General features: G+C 32.9%; 1 protein-coding gene across 1 annotated transcript in view; it reads right to left on the minus strand.

The window, feature by feature from the left end:
* Positions 1 to 286: 286 nt before the first annotated feature.
* LOC110038457 (ultraviolet-B receptor UVR8-like) overlaps positions 287 to 19,536 on the minus strand; it is a 60,855-nt gene continuing 41,605 nt past the window's right edge. The window contains 4 exon segments of the mRNA XM_020743307.1: positions 287 to 593; positions 17,796 to 17,839; positions 17,969 to 18,059; positions 18,164 to 18,346. Of these exon segments, the coding sequence (XP_020598966.1) occupies positions 471 to 593; positions 17,796 to 17,839; positions 17,969 to 18,059; positions 18,164 to 18,346 (441 nt within the window). The 3' untranslated portion in view covers positions 287 to 470.

Here is a 19,536-nt window from a genome sequence, read left to right on the forward strand (position 1 = left end):
CCAAACTCAACAAAACCAGATAGAGGAATAAATAATATTTCTCAGCACTACTTAGCACGCGCAACCATTGCATGCCAGTATATTTATTAATCCAGGCAAGCAGCAGAAAGCCAAGTATCTGGAAACACCACAACTGATGCTGGGATATACATACACATTACACGCCAATGGCCAAATCTGCGTTAGAAACTTGCTTAGTGCAAGTCCAGAAACTTGTGAGGCTTAATCAATAATTTCAATAATAAATTTAAATTTTATAGTACCTATAATCATATCACTGGGAGAATTTGTCAAAAAAGGAAAATGGTACATCACCATTATGTTTATATAACAAAAAAAAAAGAAAGAATGGATGCAAATATTCTATTATACATAACAAGGCCGAATTTGCACAATGCTTCATTTAAAATCTACCTAAAAATCTAACAAAATTGCAGCTGCAATTGCGCGCGCAATGAGGAATCTGATATTCAAGTAGGAGAATGTGCGAGCGCAAGAGTATGCCACCACCCGCAAGAAACATTCATCACACGGAGGTTCTCAATTGGCACCAGAGATGGTATGTTCCGGTCGATAGAATCACCGAGGCCGAGCTGTACAACAGAAGATTATTCAGGAACTCATTGGGCATGCTATTAAATTTCACTTTAAGATGGTAAGATGGCATGATCGATTCAATTTTATAAGAATAAATCATAGTAAGCCAGGGATATGATGCCTTAACAAACTTGATTTGAGATTTTGCAATATGGCTTGGAACATTAATTTATGGTGGGAATTTATAGCACATAAATAGAGCGGTAACCAGATTAGTGGACACAATAAATAGCTCAATGTATGTTCATCTAAGACTTCTTTATGTCTGTTTGTCAAATAATTGAACAATATTTTAAAATAAGTTTAAGAACATGACAAATATGAAAATAAACTTGAACATTGACAGCTCATTTATTATGTTTGTGAAAAATGCTCATTTATTTTTTTAACAATTAGATTGATAAAATGTTCATTCAATGATAATTTGATTCTCATTTGATGATTTTTTTTCCTATTCTAATATCAAGTTTATTATATCATTTGGACTTTATATTGCATACATTAATTGAGAATGAATTATGATGCAAAAATCAAACAAATAGTTAAATATATAGAATATTTTTTTTATATATAAATATTTCATTCCATCAACAACATATACATAGTAAATTATGTCAATTTTAATTAAAACATATAAATCAATTTATGTCAAGTAATAAGCATATATATTTAAATCATTAGCATAAACCTACTTAGGCAGAATTAAAAATCAAATACACCAAAAACTCGTTCAGAAAGCTAATAAAAAAGCATGAACAATGTTTTAAAACTAGGGTCATATTCAAGTGCAGCTCAAAATTGGTAAAGAAAATCAAAGAGCAGGACAGCATTTAGCTGAACTAAGGTTATTTGCAGCCCTGCCCTTGGGGTGCACCAAAGTTGAGATATGATTTTGTTTGACTAGAGGTGCACGACTCACTTGGCATGTATTTTGATGCAATATGTGTCCATCACATTACAGTACATTAGCGTAATGGCATATATTTTTTAAACAATATATGATTTTGTTCCCTTTAGGTGGCAAGTAATTGGCATGCATGATATAAATTATAATTGTGTCCCAATAAAATATAGAGATAATTACATAAAAAACACCCGAAATATTCATGTTTACAAAATCTAGCCCTCGGGTGATATTTTTGAACTAACAAACCATCGTATTTACAAATGCCATGGTCAAAGCATTGAAAATTTAATAAAAATGAAAAAAATGGGTAGGTGTTTTATCATGAAGTTTGATAATTGAGTGAGAATTTGAAAATTGGGTGAAAGAGGGAGCTAGCATGTAAATAACAATGTTTCGGGTGCTATGCATGTAATTGCCCCTAAAATATATTAGTGCTAAAGCATGTATGTTAGTGCCATGTTTGCCTTAACATGCAAATCAAGTTGACTAGTTGACAAGCATATTTAAGTCAACTAGGAATCAGCAGGATCAAGCCTGACTCCTTCACTATCATATTTGATCAACTCAGTTTACATAAACTTCGTTGGGAGGCCCAGACCTAGACATTAATACCTATTTGATCCTTTTGGTTATCAGGAGGCCAGTGTTTTAATTGAAAGTAATTACTCTTCAAATCTATTTCCTTCATTTATGAGTTGGGCTTCTATAGAGTCTTAAAATCCTTTTTACAAATAACCCCTAGACTTCTTCTATAAATCCTATTTACAAATAGAACACTCAAAATAGGAGACAAATCTCATCACTCCCTCTCAAGATGGGTAAAAGATATCTACTAAGCCCATCTTGTCACATAATCTAGACAGATTCAATGAACTAAGTCCTTTAGTGAGGCAATCAACCACTTGCTCTCCAGTGGCTACAAGATTTGGCTCCAATATGTCGTTATTCAACTTTTCCTTTATGAAGAATCTATCAATCTACACATGTTTCGTTCTATCATGTTGCACCGGGTTGCTGGCAATGTTGATTACTGGCTTGTTGTCACACCACAACTTCATTTGAGTTCCATGATCCACCTTGAGCTTGAACAACAAGGCTCTCAACCAAATCATCTTGGCAACTCCTAAAGAGCGACCCCTTCCCTGATGCACTCTTCAGGTACCTCAAAATATAATACACTGCGTCCATATGCCCCTTCCTTGGATCATGCATATAACAACTCACCACGCTCACTACAAATGAGATATCGGGACACGTGTGGCATAGATTAGACGACCCACTAGGCTTTGGTATCTCTCATAATCAATTGACTCTCTTACATTTGCACTCAACTTAGCCTTCTGATCAATTAGAGAGATTGCAGGCTTGCATGCCAACATGTTTATTTCTGTGAGAAGATCTAGTACATACTTTCTCTGGTCCTGGAGCCACCACAATCACAAGGAAGTATCTGAGTTGTTCAAGGTTCTTCACCCCAAAATCTTTGCCCAAGTTGAACAATCTTTGTGTCATCATTAGCAGTGATAATCATGTAATTAACATACACAACAAGCACAGTCATGTGACCACCTTTGACGAAAGAACGCTGTTGATCCGGCATTAATATGCTGATATCCCGTGGCCGCCATAACTTTACTAAGCTTGTCAAGCAAGTTCAAGGAGACTGCTTCAAACCATAAAGTGACTTCCTAAGTCTACACACCTTGCCCACTGTCTGATATGTACTGAATCCTAGTGGTATGTCGATTTACACCTACTCCAGTAACTCACCATAAGAAAAAATATTATTCACATCGAGTTGGTGTAACCACCATCCACCATTCACAACCAGAGAAGTCAATGTCCTCACTATGCTCATCTTTGCTATCGGTGTATAAGTCTCGTTATAGTCAATGTCATATGTCTGACTACACCGTTTCGCCACTAATCGTGCCTTGTAATGTTTTACATTCCTTTTTGAATTTTGTTTTATTTTGAAGATACACTTGCACCCAACTGTTCTTTTCTCAGTTGGTAATAGTACTATCTTCCAAGTCCTGTTCTTATCGGGAGCACCAACTTCCTCCATCATTGAAACCTTTCACTTTGGATCCTCTTAAGCTACCTGACAACACTTGGATATAGAGACAGTGTCTAATGCTTCAATGAATGCTCCGTGTACAGGCAATATGTTAGAGTGTGAGATAAATTGAGCATTTAATGTTAAAAAACAAAATAATTAGGAGAATAATGATCAGGAGAACGACCCGCATTGCTGCAAGAGGTCCTCCCATGGGTGTGAGCGGAGAAGAGAGAGGAATCATATCACCTAGGTAATCAAATTCTGGAATAAAAGGTGTAGGCGTCTCAGGATTCGAGATAGACCAAAACAAGTGACTTGATGGCACGAGTGGCACAGTTGGCATTGTTCCCCAATCTGCTCCTTGTATACACTCTCAGCTTCCTTTGAGCTTGAATCACTCCACCTTCAAGCTCATTTTTCTCTTTTGTCGGCTCCTCAAGCGATTCTTCCCACACAACGAGATAGGCATCATTCCCACATGTACCAATCTCTGACCATCACTACTCTCTCCTCAAGCCTCGTACCTCCAGTATTTGAGGAGTCACCAAATGATGAGGTCACGGTCAAGGTATAGTGCGGTTCGAGCTCTCTAAAAGACACATTCATGCTCACAAACAGTCTCTTATCTATCGAATTCCAAAAAATATAGTTATTCTGGGTAGTAGAATAACCTACGAAAACACACTTCACAGTGCTATGATCCAGCTTCCCCACTCATGGTCCGTTGTCCTTCACAAAACAGACACAACCAAAAACCTTCAATAAGAGAATCCCGCTATTATCTCATTTCAACATTTGACAAGGAGACTTATAATCCAAAAATCTCGAGTGCATTCTGTTGATCAATTGAGACAATGTCAAAACTGCTTACCCCCACAGGTGCTTTTGGACATTCATCATGATAATCATACTTGAGCTACCTCTAGAAGGTGTCTATTATTCCTCTGTGCTACTTCATTTTTGTGTCAGTGTATATGAACATGTGGTATCTCCCAAAAGCCTTATTGGTATACTTCCCCATTATTAGACCTCAATACCTTAACTACTGCACCATATTGAGTCTGAATCGCCCTGTGAAAGTCTTTAAAGCAGAAAAACACACGACTTTTGTTGTCATCAAATATAAACAAGTAACTCGAAAAAATAATCAATAAAAGTCACAGGATATTTGTAACAATTCATCGAAGTTGTAGAACAAGGTCTGCATACATCTGAATGCACCAAATCAAAAACTTAAGAACTCCTATTTCCAGAACTAACATAGGAGCTCCTAGTATGCTTACAAAATTCACAAGCATCACACACAAGCTTTTCTTTATTTACCTTTTCAAACAAGGATGGATACAAACTACTCAATAGATTAAATGAAGAGTGTTTCATGCGCCTGTGATGTAGCAATAATACATTCTCCACACTCCTCTTAGATACTCCTATTCTAGAATTCTCAACCAAGGATGTCAAGGCTGAGTCCATCTCCTCTCTATCCAAGTACCAAAGGCTACTATGTCATGTGTCAATCAGAAGTCTCGGATCAATCTCATTCTCTTAAAAGATCGCCTTTGGAATAACAAATAAAACAACACATTTTAGTTCGACTATAATGACACTAATTGATAAAATGTTCACTGGAAAATGATGAGCATACAAAATATTAGAAAAATTCATAGAATTGATACACCTCACTATACCCTTACGAACCACACTCACTGATGTACTATCAACGGTCTGAATGCTCTTTGAAACTGCTGGATGAGTATAGGAAAAGAACTCACTAGAAATACTTGTCACATGTCGAGATGTACCAAAATCTACTTTTCATTCTGTTGATCTTGTGGTGGATATAGAGACGAGCATGTATATCACAAGTACCTTTGGTTGAGTGAGCATAGCTAACTCCCTTCGGATGACAATAAGTAGATGCATCCTCAATTCCATTGCCTACCATTCTATGCTTCATCTTCAACATCTCTAGTAACTCACGATCCTCGTTGCTAAAGAGCACCATCTTTCCCTAGTTCTCAGCTGCCGACATGTTTGCTCGGTAATCCCCTCTTCCACCCCTCGGGTCCCCACGATTACGACCACAACCTCTAAAATGTTCACGTCCACTGGTCAGCTGTCCCTTTAGCCTTTTCCCTACTAGAGTAGCCTCGACCCGACATGACCAACTTAGATATGTGGCTAGTAAGTTTCAGATCCACAAGAAGGAGATCTAGCTTCACCAGTTTAGGAGCACGTGTTGAGATAGCATTTCCCATTAAGATGCTAGCTCCCTGTATGGCTCGACCAAGGCCTTAAAAATTTCAGGATCTATTTTTTCTATAAGTTCCAACTCTTTACTTTCATCATTATCTCCATCTCCTAACATCCTCAAACATAATAATCAAGTCTAGACCGCACAGGTCACACGCGACTTCCTGCAATTTGGGAGATTTGTTTTGCCTTAGCCTGTGCAACTCCAAAAAACGAAGGACCTGCTCTGCTGCTTTCTCCTCACACTGAAGCCACATTATTGTCTTTCCCCTTCGCTCCATCTCCAAAGCCCCATTTCTCTGATCGGACTGATAAGTCGTTGAAAACTCACAACCCCGTTCACAACTACAGTGATCTAAGCTCTATCCTCTATGGTAAGCCGCTTTGTCCTCCTTGCTTGCACCAATAAGTCACTGTGAAGCAATGAAGATCGCAGTGCACACAAACAACCGACGCTCACAGAAGCTAACGAGCGAAGCCGGATAACAGCGCAGACGAACCGTTGAAGCTCACCTAGGAAGGGAAGTGAAGACGAGATCGCAACGTACAAGAGCCACAGAAGCTCCCGTCTTTCTCGTCTTCCGCTTTCTTCTTCCACCCAGTGATCAAAGCTCCTTCCATTCTATCCAGCGATTCTTCATTGTTCACACGACTAGAATAGGTTTGACTTTGATACCAAATTGACAGTAATTTCTCTTCAAACCTATTTCCTTCATTCATGAGTTAGGCTTTCATAAAGCTTTACAATCCTTTTTACAAATAATCTCTAGATTTCTTTTATAATCTCATTCATTATTGGACCCCTCAAAATAAAATGCATATCTCAATAGTTTTTAAAAATGTTCTTCTCGCATGCAACGTGAAGCGGCCGAGCGTTGCAGTCGTGCGCCGATTATGCGAGAAACGCACTTTGACTCATTGAAGCGATGCAGTTAGATTATGTGTCATATCCGGTCAAAAATTGCATTAAGCAAACAACGAATTTGATTTTGCAGTTTAGCGAGGAAAAATAAACAATGATTTAGGGTTTAATTCAGACAATTTCATTACGAGGAAGAACAGGCGATAGTGGTATTCAAATGCAATTTCAACAAACACTTCGATTGCAAGGAAGAGAAAACAATATTGGCATTCGAATGCGAAGGAGAGCTAACAAGTTCAAGCTAAACTTGGGTGTGCAAAGGTGGCGCAAATGTGAAACTACACTTCATGAGAGACGATGCAACCGTTCGACTTGTATCCCGTGACATGAACGAGACGTGGAGACAAAAAGCTTCAAAATTTTCCCTGAAGGTGATGCGACAGGTATGGCATTTTTGTGTTTTCCCTCCATCTAGCCCCGCTCCAGTTATTGCTTTAATGAAAAGCTTTTTTATGCTCTTTTTTCATTTTGATGGTCGGTGTGCAATCTTGTAAAAGAATTGATTTGTGTTATTGAATATTTTCTTATACTTTAGATCACATTAAGTATGTTTTGACTATCAAATAAGCATACTTCAAAGCCCATGATGATAGTACACACAATTTATACATAGTGGAGACTGTAGAAAATGGTGAGGGGTGGCTGAGGTCGTTGATGCCAGCGCCAAGAGGCGGGTGATGCGACCATGATAAACACTTTATGCGTGTAGTGTATTTGAAATTCACCCAAATTTAATGAATTTCAAATAAATTAAAATTGAAATAAAAATTTTTAATAGCCTAAATGTGAAGTCAATTTTGATAGCATATGACTTATTCACATGCTTGTTTTTAGGTTGGATTTGGATGCTTGCTTTCTTCTATTATCGTTATATTATATAATTAGGATTTGATTATTAGTTTATTACTATTTGTGTAAAGTATGTAAATTATTTGAATGTGGAAAAACAACATTGACATGAGACTTGGAACCTTAGTTCTTTTAATCTAACAAATTGTGATTGATTTTGTGTGAGATTATAATTTGATTAACCTCATTATATTTTAATTTTTTTATGATGGTAAGTGTAGGTTTTAGTTACTAATGTTTAATTAATCATTTATTTGTGCATAGGAAAAAAAGGCAGGTATGACCGATTCAAATGCAAGGACTAATCCAGCTAGGAAACACATAAATTTGAAATCCGATTGAGCACACTTTGCCAAATATACATTTATCGTGATGAAGAGATAAATGGGGGTATATCTCAAGCTAAGGAAAATACTATAATCCCATTTAATGCATCTAAAAGGAGTAATGTTATTATGTGTAAAAAGAATACCTTCAGATGTAAGAGCAACTTGCTTACCAAGAAAGAGCAAGAAAATTAAAACAAAGTTTGTGTGTGGAACATTAAGAGACGGTGGTTGATACTTTTGAAGAATCAAATATTCAACAACCCTTACACAATGATAAGATATCATTTGAGTCAAAAACTGGGGCAGAAAACAGTAATGCAAAGAAGAGAAGTTTCTTGTATCTTTTCCTGTCTAAAATCTAAAAAATAGGCTACAAAAAAGGAAAAATAAGAGAGATAAAAATTAAAGAAAATATAGATAACAGAATTAGACATAGAACTGTGCAATATATAATCAAATGGTACTATCAAGCATGAATCCATTTTTATGCGATGATATTGGCGAGTATTATTGATCGTATGGTGAAGACAATTGCGCAGTATGTACAAAACTTTCGACCGCCACCCTATCATGAATTAAGGATTCGTCTACTTGAAAAAGAATTGTAAGTAACTATGAAGAGTGTGAAAGTGCACAAAAAATTTTGGCAAAAAAAAGGCTGCACCCATATTTTTAATGAGTGCATTGATTTTAGATAACATTCCATTATTAATTTTTTATTAATTCATCATCTGATAATGTATTCTTTTAGTCCGTAGATAATCTAAATAATCAAAAACTACGGTAAAACACTTTGAAGTAATAGATGCATAAATAAAAAATATTGGAGAAAAATTGTGTTTCAAATGGTTATAAATAGTCATTCTAGTTGTGTTCTTGCAGGCCTATAATTTATTTTATTTACTATTAAATGCATATGCATTTTACTTTTTCTTCAAATTAGATAATATGAACAAATTTTTCTATTTATGTGGGTAAAATACTTATTTAAAAGACAAATATTGGAAATTATGTGCAGCCCATTATATTGATCTTATGCAAGAGGATATTGGACAGATGGATCAAGTGAGTACCATCAAGAAAGCTTTGGAGTTAATTGACAATATATAAAATCATAGACTTAATCCTAACATGATGAAAAATACATTGGTTGCATGAAATTGGGGACATTAGACATCACACATTTTGCATTTCTCACTCTTGCAAGCATACGAAAGAAGAAAAAATTTTGATATGTTTTTATAATACTAAAGTAAGTCCAGATTTAGTATTGATTATAAAGGAAAGAAGAAAAAATTTTGATATGTTTTTATAATACTAAAATAAGTCCAGATTTAGTATTGATTATAAAGGAAAGAAAGCTAAAAAAATAATTCTACATACTAAATTTTGGAATAATATCATGCACTTTAAAAGTTGCGAGCCCAAATGTGAAGATGTTAAGAATAATAAACAATGATAAAAGACCTGCAATGAATTATATTTATGATATAATGGATAGAGTCAAAAATGCAATCAGTGATGTGTTTAATGAAATGAAAAAAATATGAGTAAATATTTCATATCATTGATGATAGATTAAGGTACCAATTCTAGTAACCAGTGCTTCAAACTGTATAATATTTTAATCCAAAAACATATTTTACAATAATAAATCTAAGATACAATTCAGATGCATCATTAATGGAATGTGTATATATAGTAATTAGCATGTTATAGAAAGCCAAATAAAACAATGGCTATAGAAAAACTTTCTACTTATAATCATACTAGTAATCTTTTTGCAACTAAGTACGTAATTTAAAGCAGAGAAAAAAAGCTCCAATTATGCCTAATAAAAACCTTTACTTAATTACGAGTTATTAATTGATTATAATTTTTCTTTAACGTGACATTATAATTATAATAGATCAGAGTGGTGGGAGATTTATGGTGCATCGGCCCCAACATTGCAAAAATTGGACATTAAGTTCTTGCAACTGACTTGCAATATTGTTGCATGCAAGAGAAATTGGAGTGTTTTCAAGCAAGTTAATAATTTATGAATTTTAAATATACAAAATAATTCTTATGTTTTATTTTAATTTTAATTTTTTCCATTTTACAGATTCAGACAAAATGAAGATTTTGCTAGATCAAAAGTGTTGAAATTATTCATTTTCATCAAACACAATCAAACTCTACAGAGAATGTTTAATTAAGCAGATATTATTGATCTGATCAATTTAGATTCAATTCACAAAGGCGGTGAGTGTTTAATTAAAGATTGAGAATGCAATTGAGCATTAATTTGGTGATGAAAATCTTACTTGGAGACAAATTGAAGAGAATTCAGAAAAAATTGATCGAATATAGTTTATAAAATTTAGTATAAAAAATTGAGGTTCATCCATAATGATAATGTGTTCATCTCGGCCTGTTTCCGCTCTTTTTGTATGAGAAAGAAACGGAAAAAATTCTTCACAAAGAGATAATGAAGAAGAGCGAGAAAATTTTGAAGAATAAGTTATACTTGAAGGCGAAAGCAACTATATGCATTACATTAGCTTATTCTATGAAACTTGAGACATGATTAATTTATTTATGTTTTAAAATTTAAATTTTAATATGAATTATATCTTTACAATTTTTAATTGATGCAAATTGTGAGAAATTATTTAAAATTTTAATTTGCAAGTTCACATTTAATGTTTGCAATAAAATTAGCTATGTAGACCACTTTTTTTTATAATCAACTTTTAAGTCATATAATAAATACTCAATGTTTTATAATTTTTCATGAATGTATCTACATAATAATAATTTTATATCATCTATTAACTATTTGATAAGTAAAAGTGTCACTTCACTTTACTCTTTAAGCTTTAAAGCCAAAATAAAATCCTTCGCATCGCATTGTGCTTTTTTGCTCAAATAACACTATTAGAAGTGTTCACATTTACTGATGCATTAAAAAATCATAAATTTTATGAATTTCATTAGCACTAGACAATGCAAATATGATAGTCCTCATTTAAAATCAGACTACATGGTTATCCTATTTGATCAATTGGGTTGAAAACATATAATTTTAGTGAGGGCCCAAAGTAATATAATAATTTAATATTAATTGAAGGGAGTTTCGTATTATGGATCATGATAGTAGTACCTTTTTTAAATGTATTTAGATTTCAATTTCTCACAATTAATATTATATCGTTGAGGAATAGATTAGACATGACTCTTCATATTATTATGTATAAAACATGCATATTAGCAATCATGTATGAACAGGGCATTATAATTTTTCTAAGAAAAGATTTTATGACTACATGATCTATAGAATTTAGTAAAGGTGCATATATCAGTTTATTGCATGACAATATTTTTAGTAAGATTACATTTATTCATCAATATATAGAGATAAAGTGTTTCATAAGAAAAAAAATATATGATATAAAGAATACAGTCGCGTATATATAAATGTTTGTACGTGTATATTAAGAGTTTAGCCCCTTATAGTACACGCAAGAGAAGCTAGTGTATCCACACGCGTAGATGTTTACCTATCACCCCAAACAATTGTGATAGTTAGATTGCTAATCATTGTGCCAACGGGGAAAATATCGGCCAAAAATGAGTAGGCAATTCTCCACCTCAAACAATCATGTAAATTAGATCATCAAATGTTGTGCCAACAAGATAATATCAAAAAGGGGTATATTAGGTTATATTTTGGTATTTCTACTAAGATGGATGTGAAAGTTAAAAGCATGAAATAAAAGTAAAGTTAGAGATTAAACCTAAAAAGTAAAATTAAAGTTATTGCATGTCAGATGTTTAGACCATTTTCATCAAGTATATATCATGAATATAAATGTTAGAAATCTATATGAATTAAATATGAAAAATCAACATGCATAATATCTTTTTTTTTTTTTGGTACTATAATTTAGAAGTGTGATTACTTAACTGAGTTATTTTAGACAACTCATAATGTCATTCTAATATTTTTCAGGTTTTAAGCGTTTGAATAAAACGAATACTAGAGAGGCTAATGTATGCAGAAGACGAGATCAGCAATCTAAAAGGCAAAACTTTTCTTTGTTAATTAAAGTGCTTTATTTAGTGACTCTTTCAATTAGTATTTGAATATTAAATTGTTAGTGATAAAAATTAAAATAATAGAAAACTTAATTCCACTGTCTAATCGTCTGTTCCCGTCTTGGTTAATTCCAAGCCTCGATTGGATCATGACAAAAGTGGTATCAGAGCAAGAGTTATATTAAACAACATAAATCTTAATGAAGGTGTCGTTTGAATAATTAAATTAAATTATAAAGAATATAAAATTAAAAGTTTAACTTAGTCTAATTAAATTATGTGGTTTTTATTTTATAAATACGAGTAATCAAGAGGAAGTAGCCAAAGTAACACTGTCACTAATAAACCTCCAAATATCACAGTGAAAATAGATGTCTTTGTTGAAATGATGACTACAATGACTCGAATGATTAAGAAATATCATGCACTGGCCGATTTTTATGGGGAGGTCGGAAGAATAAATATTTGAAGTTGTTTCAAGATATGAGGCCACCTCTCTTTCTGAAAAAAATGAAGCTCAATGGATGCTAAGAACAGACTGATGAGGGTGGAGAAAATAATAGATTGTATGACATGTCAAATAGAGAGGAGGGTTACATTAGCTATATTTTCCTTTGAGTGAAAAGTACAAAGATGGTGGTAAGGGCAATTGCAAGAAAAGTTTGGCGATAAACTTAGCCACTTGGTGCAATGGGACAAGTTCTTGAGAACCTCCAAACATAGTTTTATACTCTGTCTGCCAAAAGAGAGATGGAAGATAAATTTATAAGATTGGTGGAGGGAGATCGATCGATTATGCAGTACGAAGTTAAGTTTACTATATTGTTGAGATATAGACTACAACTCATTCCTATTACAAAGAAGAAATGTCACAGGACCCTTTTTAGATTGAAGTATTCAATCATGCAACCAATGCTAGTGGAAATGGGTACAACAACAACAAACCTTTATTCCACAAAGTGGGGTTGGCTACAAGAATCTTTTTTTTCCATTGCGTCCTATTGAGTGTTATATTTTCATTTAATTCCAATAAAGTAAGATCATTTTTTATACAACATGCCCATGTCTTTCTACGTCTACCTTTGCCTTTCTTAACATAAATCGAATCTAAAACATCTACTCTCCTAATCGGATCATCAAATGGTCGATGTTTAATATGACCAAACCATCTAAGACGACACTGTCTAATTTTGTCCTCCACTGGAGCTACACCAATCCTATCACTGATATCTTCATTTCACGTTTTATAAACTCTAAGTGTAAAGACACTCATCCAACTAAGCATTCTCATCTCGGCAACACTTAACTTAGTTTTATGCTCTCTTTTAAAGGCCAATATTCAGCATCATAGAGCATTGCAAGTCTTACCACCATCTTATAAAATTTTCCTCTCAGTCTAAGTACTTTTCTATCACACAATATTCTATCATACAATAGACTCGATCCATTCGTACACTTCAACCATTCAACTTCTACTAATAACATCCTCATCTATATCACCATCACTTTGAACAATAGATTCACAGACCCAAGATATCTAAAGCGTTAACACCATTTAATAATTTCATCACCCATAGTTACAGCTTTGTCACTAGAGCTACTATTACTAAAATTACATTCCTTGTATTCAGTTTTAGTTCTACTCAAATGAAGTTTTTTTAAATTCCAATGTAGACCCCCATAAATTGATTATGAGAAATGTTTGTAATACGTCTTAACCTATGTTCAGTTACCCTCTCCCATAATTTTAAAGTACAACACATCAACTTAATTCCTCTATAATTTGCACACTCTTGTGCATCCTCTTTATTCTTAAAAATATTATTTTGAAATTTAGATAACTCATTATGTTGTTTTAATAATTTTTCTTATTTTATTCTTTTAAATAAAATGACGACCAGAGGAGCTAATGCGTATAAAAGACGAGATCAGCAACCAGAAAGATAAGAGTTTTTATTTATTAGTTAAAGTGATTTATTTAGTAGCTCTTTCAATTAATATTTATATATTATATTGCTAATGATAAAATTAGAATAATAGAAAACTTAATTCCACCGTCTGATCTTCTGTTTTTTCCTTGGTTAATTTGAAACCCCAAGCCAAGTCATGATAGAAAATAAGTGATAGTGCCTAGTTTAGATGTCTTTTCTAGTTTTATTAATAAATTAAAATTTTATTTTATTCTTATTAGAACTCTCATGATCCATCCTATTAATGGCATAGGAAAGAATCTTAAGGACTCTTTGGTGTGCCTCTTTATATGATTATTTTGGTTGTCCTCTTAGTATTGTCAAATTTTTGCTAGGTGCCTTGCTATAAAATTCTAGCATTTTTTAGTACATCAAGCATTTTTCCAACATCGGCACTATAATGAATCTCTATTGCTCACATTATTTGATTTTACATGCTTGTGCTCCTTTGAGGAAAAGACTTTTGAAAAAGGTTGTTGATGTAAAAAGCTTTGTTGTTGTGGTCGAACAATCTATGAAATTATCGACAATCATAACTTCCCATCTCTCTTTCTACGCTCAAATGATGGTAATGGCTTCATTGGAAAAAATAATTTCTCCTTGAATTTATACCCTTATAGCATCAAACTCAACTTTTAATAAAAATAATAAAAAATTATGTCATGTTCAACAAGATTTTTGAGGGATGCCTCATTGTTGCATTTCATTTGAATTTACTGATAATAATTCATCACTTCCCAAAACCTTATAGTAGATTGGATTACTATGGGATGGATCACCCTCCTTGGTCTGTAGCAATGATTACTTTTATCTTATAAATGTAGGTTGTGACACTAGCTTAAAAATACATTTGAATTGCATCTTAAATTTCCATTTGTTGAATGAATGAACAAGAAACATCACTTATTTGAGGAACCACGGAGCTTAATAATGAGGGCAACACCATAGCGCCACATTCATCTCAAGTATTGAATGTGGAATCACCTTCTGGAGATCTGGTTCTAATTAAATGGCCAAAAATTTCTTATCCTCGAAGAAAGTGTGAAATAATTTTGAGCACTTGAGGTAATTATTTCCAGTCATATTAAATATTGAATGGATATTTTGCAATTCTCCCATTGGATTCATTTTGCTAGTTTCAGTTTTAATGGACTCAAGGAAAGGGAAGATGGGTATTTTTGTGACACATGAGAAAGAAAATATTGGTACATAAAGAAAGAAAGATAATAAAAAAAGATTACAATGATGATGACTAGAAATGAGAAGATTAGGTGGAACAGAAAAAAGACTTGCAGCAATGAAGGCATGCAATTTTTAGTCAAGGCAATAATGAAGTTATAACTCATAAAAATACTAAAAAAATTAAAGATTTGGTAACATGACAAGAATTAAATAGAATAGGTTAAGTCTTCCATTCCATTATATAATATTCATATAATCTTATGGTAATTTTTAATAGAAAACATACAAAATCAGATAATAAGTATTAAAATAGTCCAGGGAATTATGAGGTAGCAATAATAATCCCATTGAACATTGAGATGGTGTGAAGTGAAGAAGAAAGGTGGAAAACAGTTGGGCTTTATGGGACATTGATGGAGTTAGAATTGATGGGACATTGATCGAGTGAATAAAGAAGAATTAACATTTTTACAGTGGTAAAGTCTAGAGTAGGGTTTAGTTGTGCAGGTAGGCCGGTTAAAAGTAGAACGATGCAAATATATATGTATTTATGTGTGCATGTGTGCGCGTGCGCGTGTGCATGTGCAATATTCCATATAACTTAGCTTTAAATGCTCGCATGTGTGTGCGTGCGCGTGTGCAATATTCCATATAACTTAGCTTTAAATGCTCATATTTTTCCTATTTTGTTAATTGCTTGTTTTTGAATGTTAGCGCAACAATCCTTCTACTAATATCTCATATACAATTGTGTTATAGTAAAATTAATCAGTAATATTCAAATAAGTTTCTCTCACAATCTAGCATTATCCTTAACATTAATATATTGTGTTTATGTTAATATTCTAATAATTATATCTTGATTCATCACAGCAATCAAGAGGAAAGTAGTAATGAAACATCTAGCAGCAAACAAAAGAACTCTCCAAAAGAAAATCGATTGGAAAAAAATCAGGGATCTTACGCAGTTGATAGTAAGGGTATAAATAAGCATAAGATGAATAAGCCAAAATTTTATTCAAATAGACTGAAAATCAACTATTCTGAAAAAGTTTCAAATTCAACTCATTGATTACATAATTAAAATACTAACAATCATTCAAAAAGATATATGCCTCAAAATATCTAAAATTGGAGAAAAAGTTTCTTGTTATTTATTTATTTTTTTTTTTTTTTTGAAAATATATGCTCCAAGAGTTCTTTTGGGTCCAAAGTACCCATTCTTTTAACTTTGACCGCAGAATAATTTTTTAAAATACACCGCAAATAACATTGGTTCGAGCAAGGCTAAAATATGTTCAAATAAAATTCGTGCAATCATTCAAATACCTCTTAAACAGAGTTTGATTCAAATCATATTTGAACAGGGTTGGCGCAAGTTTCAAACATATTTAAACATGATTTTAGTTGTTTGAACAAAATTTGAACCTTTTATAACAGAATTATAGTTGTTAAAATATTGTTTTACCACGATTATAACTTCTTGAATATTATCTAAACAATGCTTAAATAAAATTTGCCTATGCAAGCTCCAATAAAGTGCATTTGAACAACTGCAGAACAACTAACAATAATGTTGATATAATAGAATGCAATTGCAATATTTATAACACAATACATTATTATACGGTGTATATAACATAATGCAACAATAATAGTTATAAAAATAGATTATTATATGTTAGATATAAACAACCATAAAACAACTTATATGAACCTTATTCCATCATGGTCGAATCTTGTTAAATCATGTTTGAACCTTATTTGAACCTTGTTTTATGTATATTCCAATCATGTTTGAACCCTGATAAAACTTGTTTAAACCATAAAAGAAACATGTTCGAACCATGGCAAACTGTATTTGGACCTTACTAAAATTTTGTTTGAACCTTCTTAAAATCTTATTAAAAAAATATTAAACCTTGATTGTGAACAATGTTAGAATAATTTTTTACTATAGTTTGAACCTTCATCAAATATTATTTGAACCTTACTAAAAATTAAAAATAAAATTCAAAATAATTTTGAATAAGGTTTGATCAAATTTTAAAGATGTTCGAATATGTTTATAGCAAGTAATGAGATCTCTAAAGTTATTAAGAGTGTAGGGTTTAAATTGAAAACAATATTTTAAAACATAGATGAACGATATATGACATCATGAACTTTTAATAACTAGCAAGAGACTAATGTGGAAACTTTGCCTTTGAACTTTCATATAAACCAATCACACAAAAGATGATTGCCAGAGATAAAAGAAGATGTTGGAAAGAAGAATGATCAAGCAATTTCATGTTTGAAAGTTTGCACGACTTCTTGCGTGGTTTTACTCTAGTGCAGAGGTATTTTTATCCTAAATGAATTTCTATGCATATTTCTCCGAGAAACCAAACAAGTATATAAGTCAAATTTTCTTATCCGGCTGATGTACTAGTTTTTTTTTTTTTATTAATGATTTTGATTGCAAGATCAATATTTTTTATTTAATAAGAGAATGACTATATGAATAAAAATTACAAGATCCATGTATGTATGAGCGTACGTATGTATTATCTATGCATGTATGTATGCATAGTGTATCGAAAAGTAAGATATTCACATATGGTCAACTTCTAGTAACTAGATGGCATTACTTTCATACCTGGCCATATTTGTTCCACCCCCAGCAAAAAACACTGCTATCCTCTGTAAAATAATAAGCAATGCCAATGATAGAGACATACAAAGATGAAACAGTCAAATGATTCACTTGACAGCTATCATCAAGCTTTTCAAAGAGCACAATCTTCTCTTATAAAAATGTCGAATAAGTACCTGTAACTATGGCACTGTGCCGAGCACCACAGGAAACTATTTTAGCATTCTTAATCTCTAATGATGGGGCATCCAATAGCTTGGGAAGTGTCTGTGAAATAAAATAACAAAAAGACATATAAAAAGTTCAATTCATAGCATTCCAAGGTGGTATATTGCTGGCGAAGGCTTGCTAATTAAAATCAAAAGTCAAACCTCTGCTTGATCTAGACCAGTTCCTAGCTGCCCAAACTGATTTCCACCGAATGCATAGACACCACCATCAGCTGAAATGCAGAGTGTGTGCCATAAACCAGAGGCAATTCCAAGCATTCTGATGCCCAAAAGAGAAGATACACATTTTGGACTGAATTCATCATCTGTGGACCCATGTCCGCACTAGATATCGAGCACATATGTAAAATTTACAAAAAAGCAAATTGAATGATTAGTCTTTCCATATGACCTTGAGATTTAAAGGAAAATTAGGAAGAGATAAAAGCCAATATATCCATGATACAAGGAACCTCGTCTTCAACAATATACTTGCTCTCTCCATCTTTTCTACTATACCTACATTTAATCCTGGAAAGCAGTTAATATTGTGGCGGAGCAGGACACAACAAAAAAAGGAAGTAATCAATGATTTAAGGTTTGTACGTCACAATCGTTTTGCTCTGTCTATATACTCCGTGAAAATCGAGAAGTAATATTCAAGATGACAAAATAGCTAAAGGTTCACAATATGCTTTGCAGTCATAAGCAGAAATCAATTCAAATTTGATCAGCAGTAAATTGTCAAAAGCAAAAGAAGTTGAGCAGTTGAGCGCAAAGCAGCTGTGCTATCCGACATTTACTCGCCTGAAGGAAGATGATGAAAATAACCGTCAGTAAGTTATCTCATGCTACAAAATCAAATTTATATGTTTTGTGCATCCTACAATGCTGTGTCCACAGCTTTAAACTTACCAAGTTTTAAATGAAGTTTTACATATTAACTATCCGTGGTTGAATTTAATACAGAACGCTACTGATCTTAATAATGGTTATACTTAACAAGAGCGACAACGATACAAAAAATCCTCTAATTATCAAGTACTGGGCAGGACAGTTTAGAATGGTGTCCAAGTCATCCGTTTTGTCGATTCAGATTTTAAGAAAACTGAAAAAATTTGACGAGTAAATAAGTAAAATATCTAATCAGGATCAGATCTTAAACATCCTAGTAGCTTTTCTAACTAACCTAAGAGCATCTATATATATATAGAACCACTTGTGGTTATGGTGTCGGTAGGGTGTCATGTTTGGGTCCTCCAACACATTGTATCTGTATCTTTATTTCTAGTTAATATATTAACCTTTCTAGGCTTTCAAATATATATAATGAGAAAGCCCAATGGCTAATATATGAAAAAGATCCGGATAGATTGTATGAGAGGGCCCAAGCATGATACCCTACCCACACGGTAAACACCAAAGGCAAAATATTCTAGAAAAAAAAAAATACGAAAAAATACATGAGAAACCAAAAAACCAAAAGTGCAAAAACACGTAGTATCAGGCAGCTAGAGAGCGACCCAATTTTTCAT

Source organism: Phalaenopsis equestris, unplaced genomic scaffold, assembly GCF_001263595.1.
Source record: "Phalaenopsis equestris unplaced genomic scaffold, ASM126359v1 Scaffold232902, whole genome shotgun sequence".
Taxonomy (NCBI): Eukaryota; Viridiplantae; Streptophyta; class Magnoliopsida; order Asparagales; family Orchidaceae; genus Phalaenopsis; species Phalaenopsis equestris.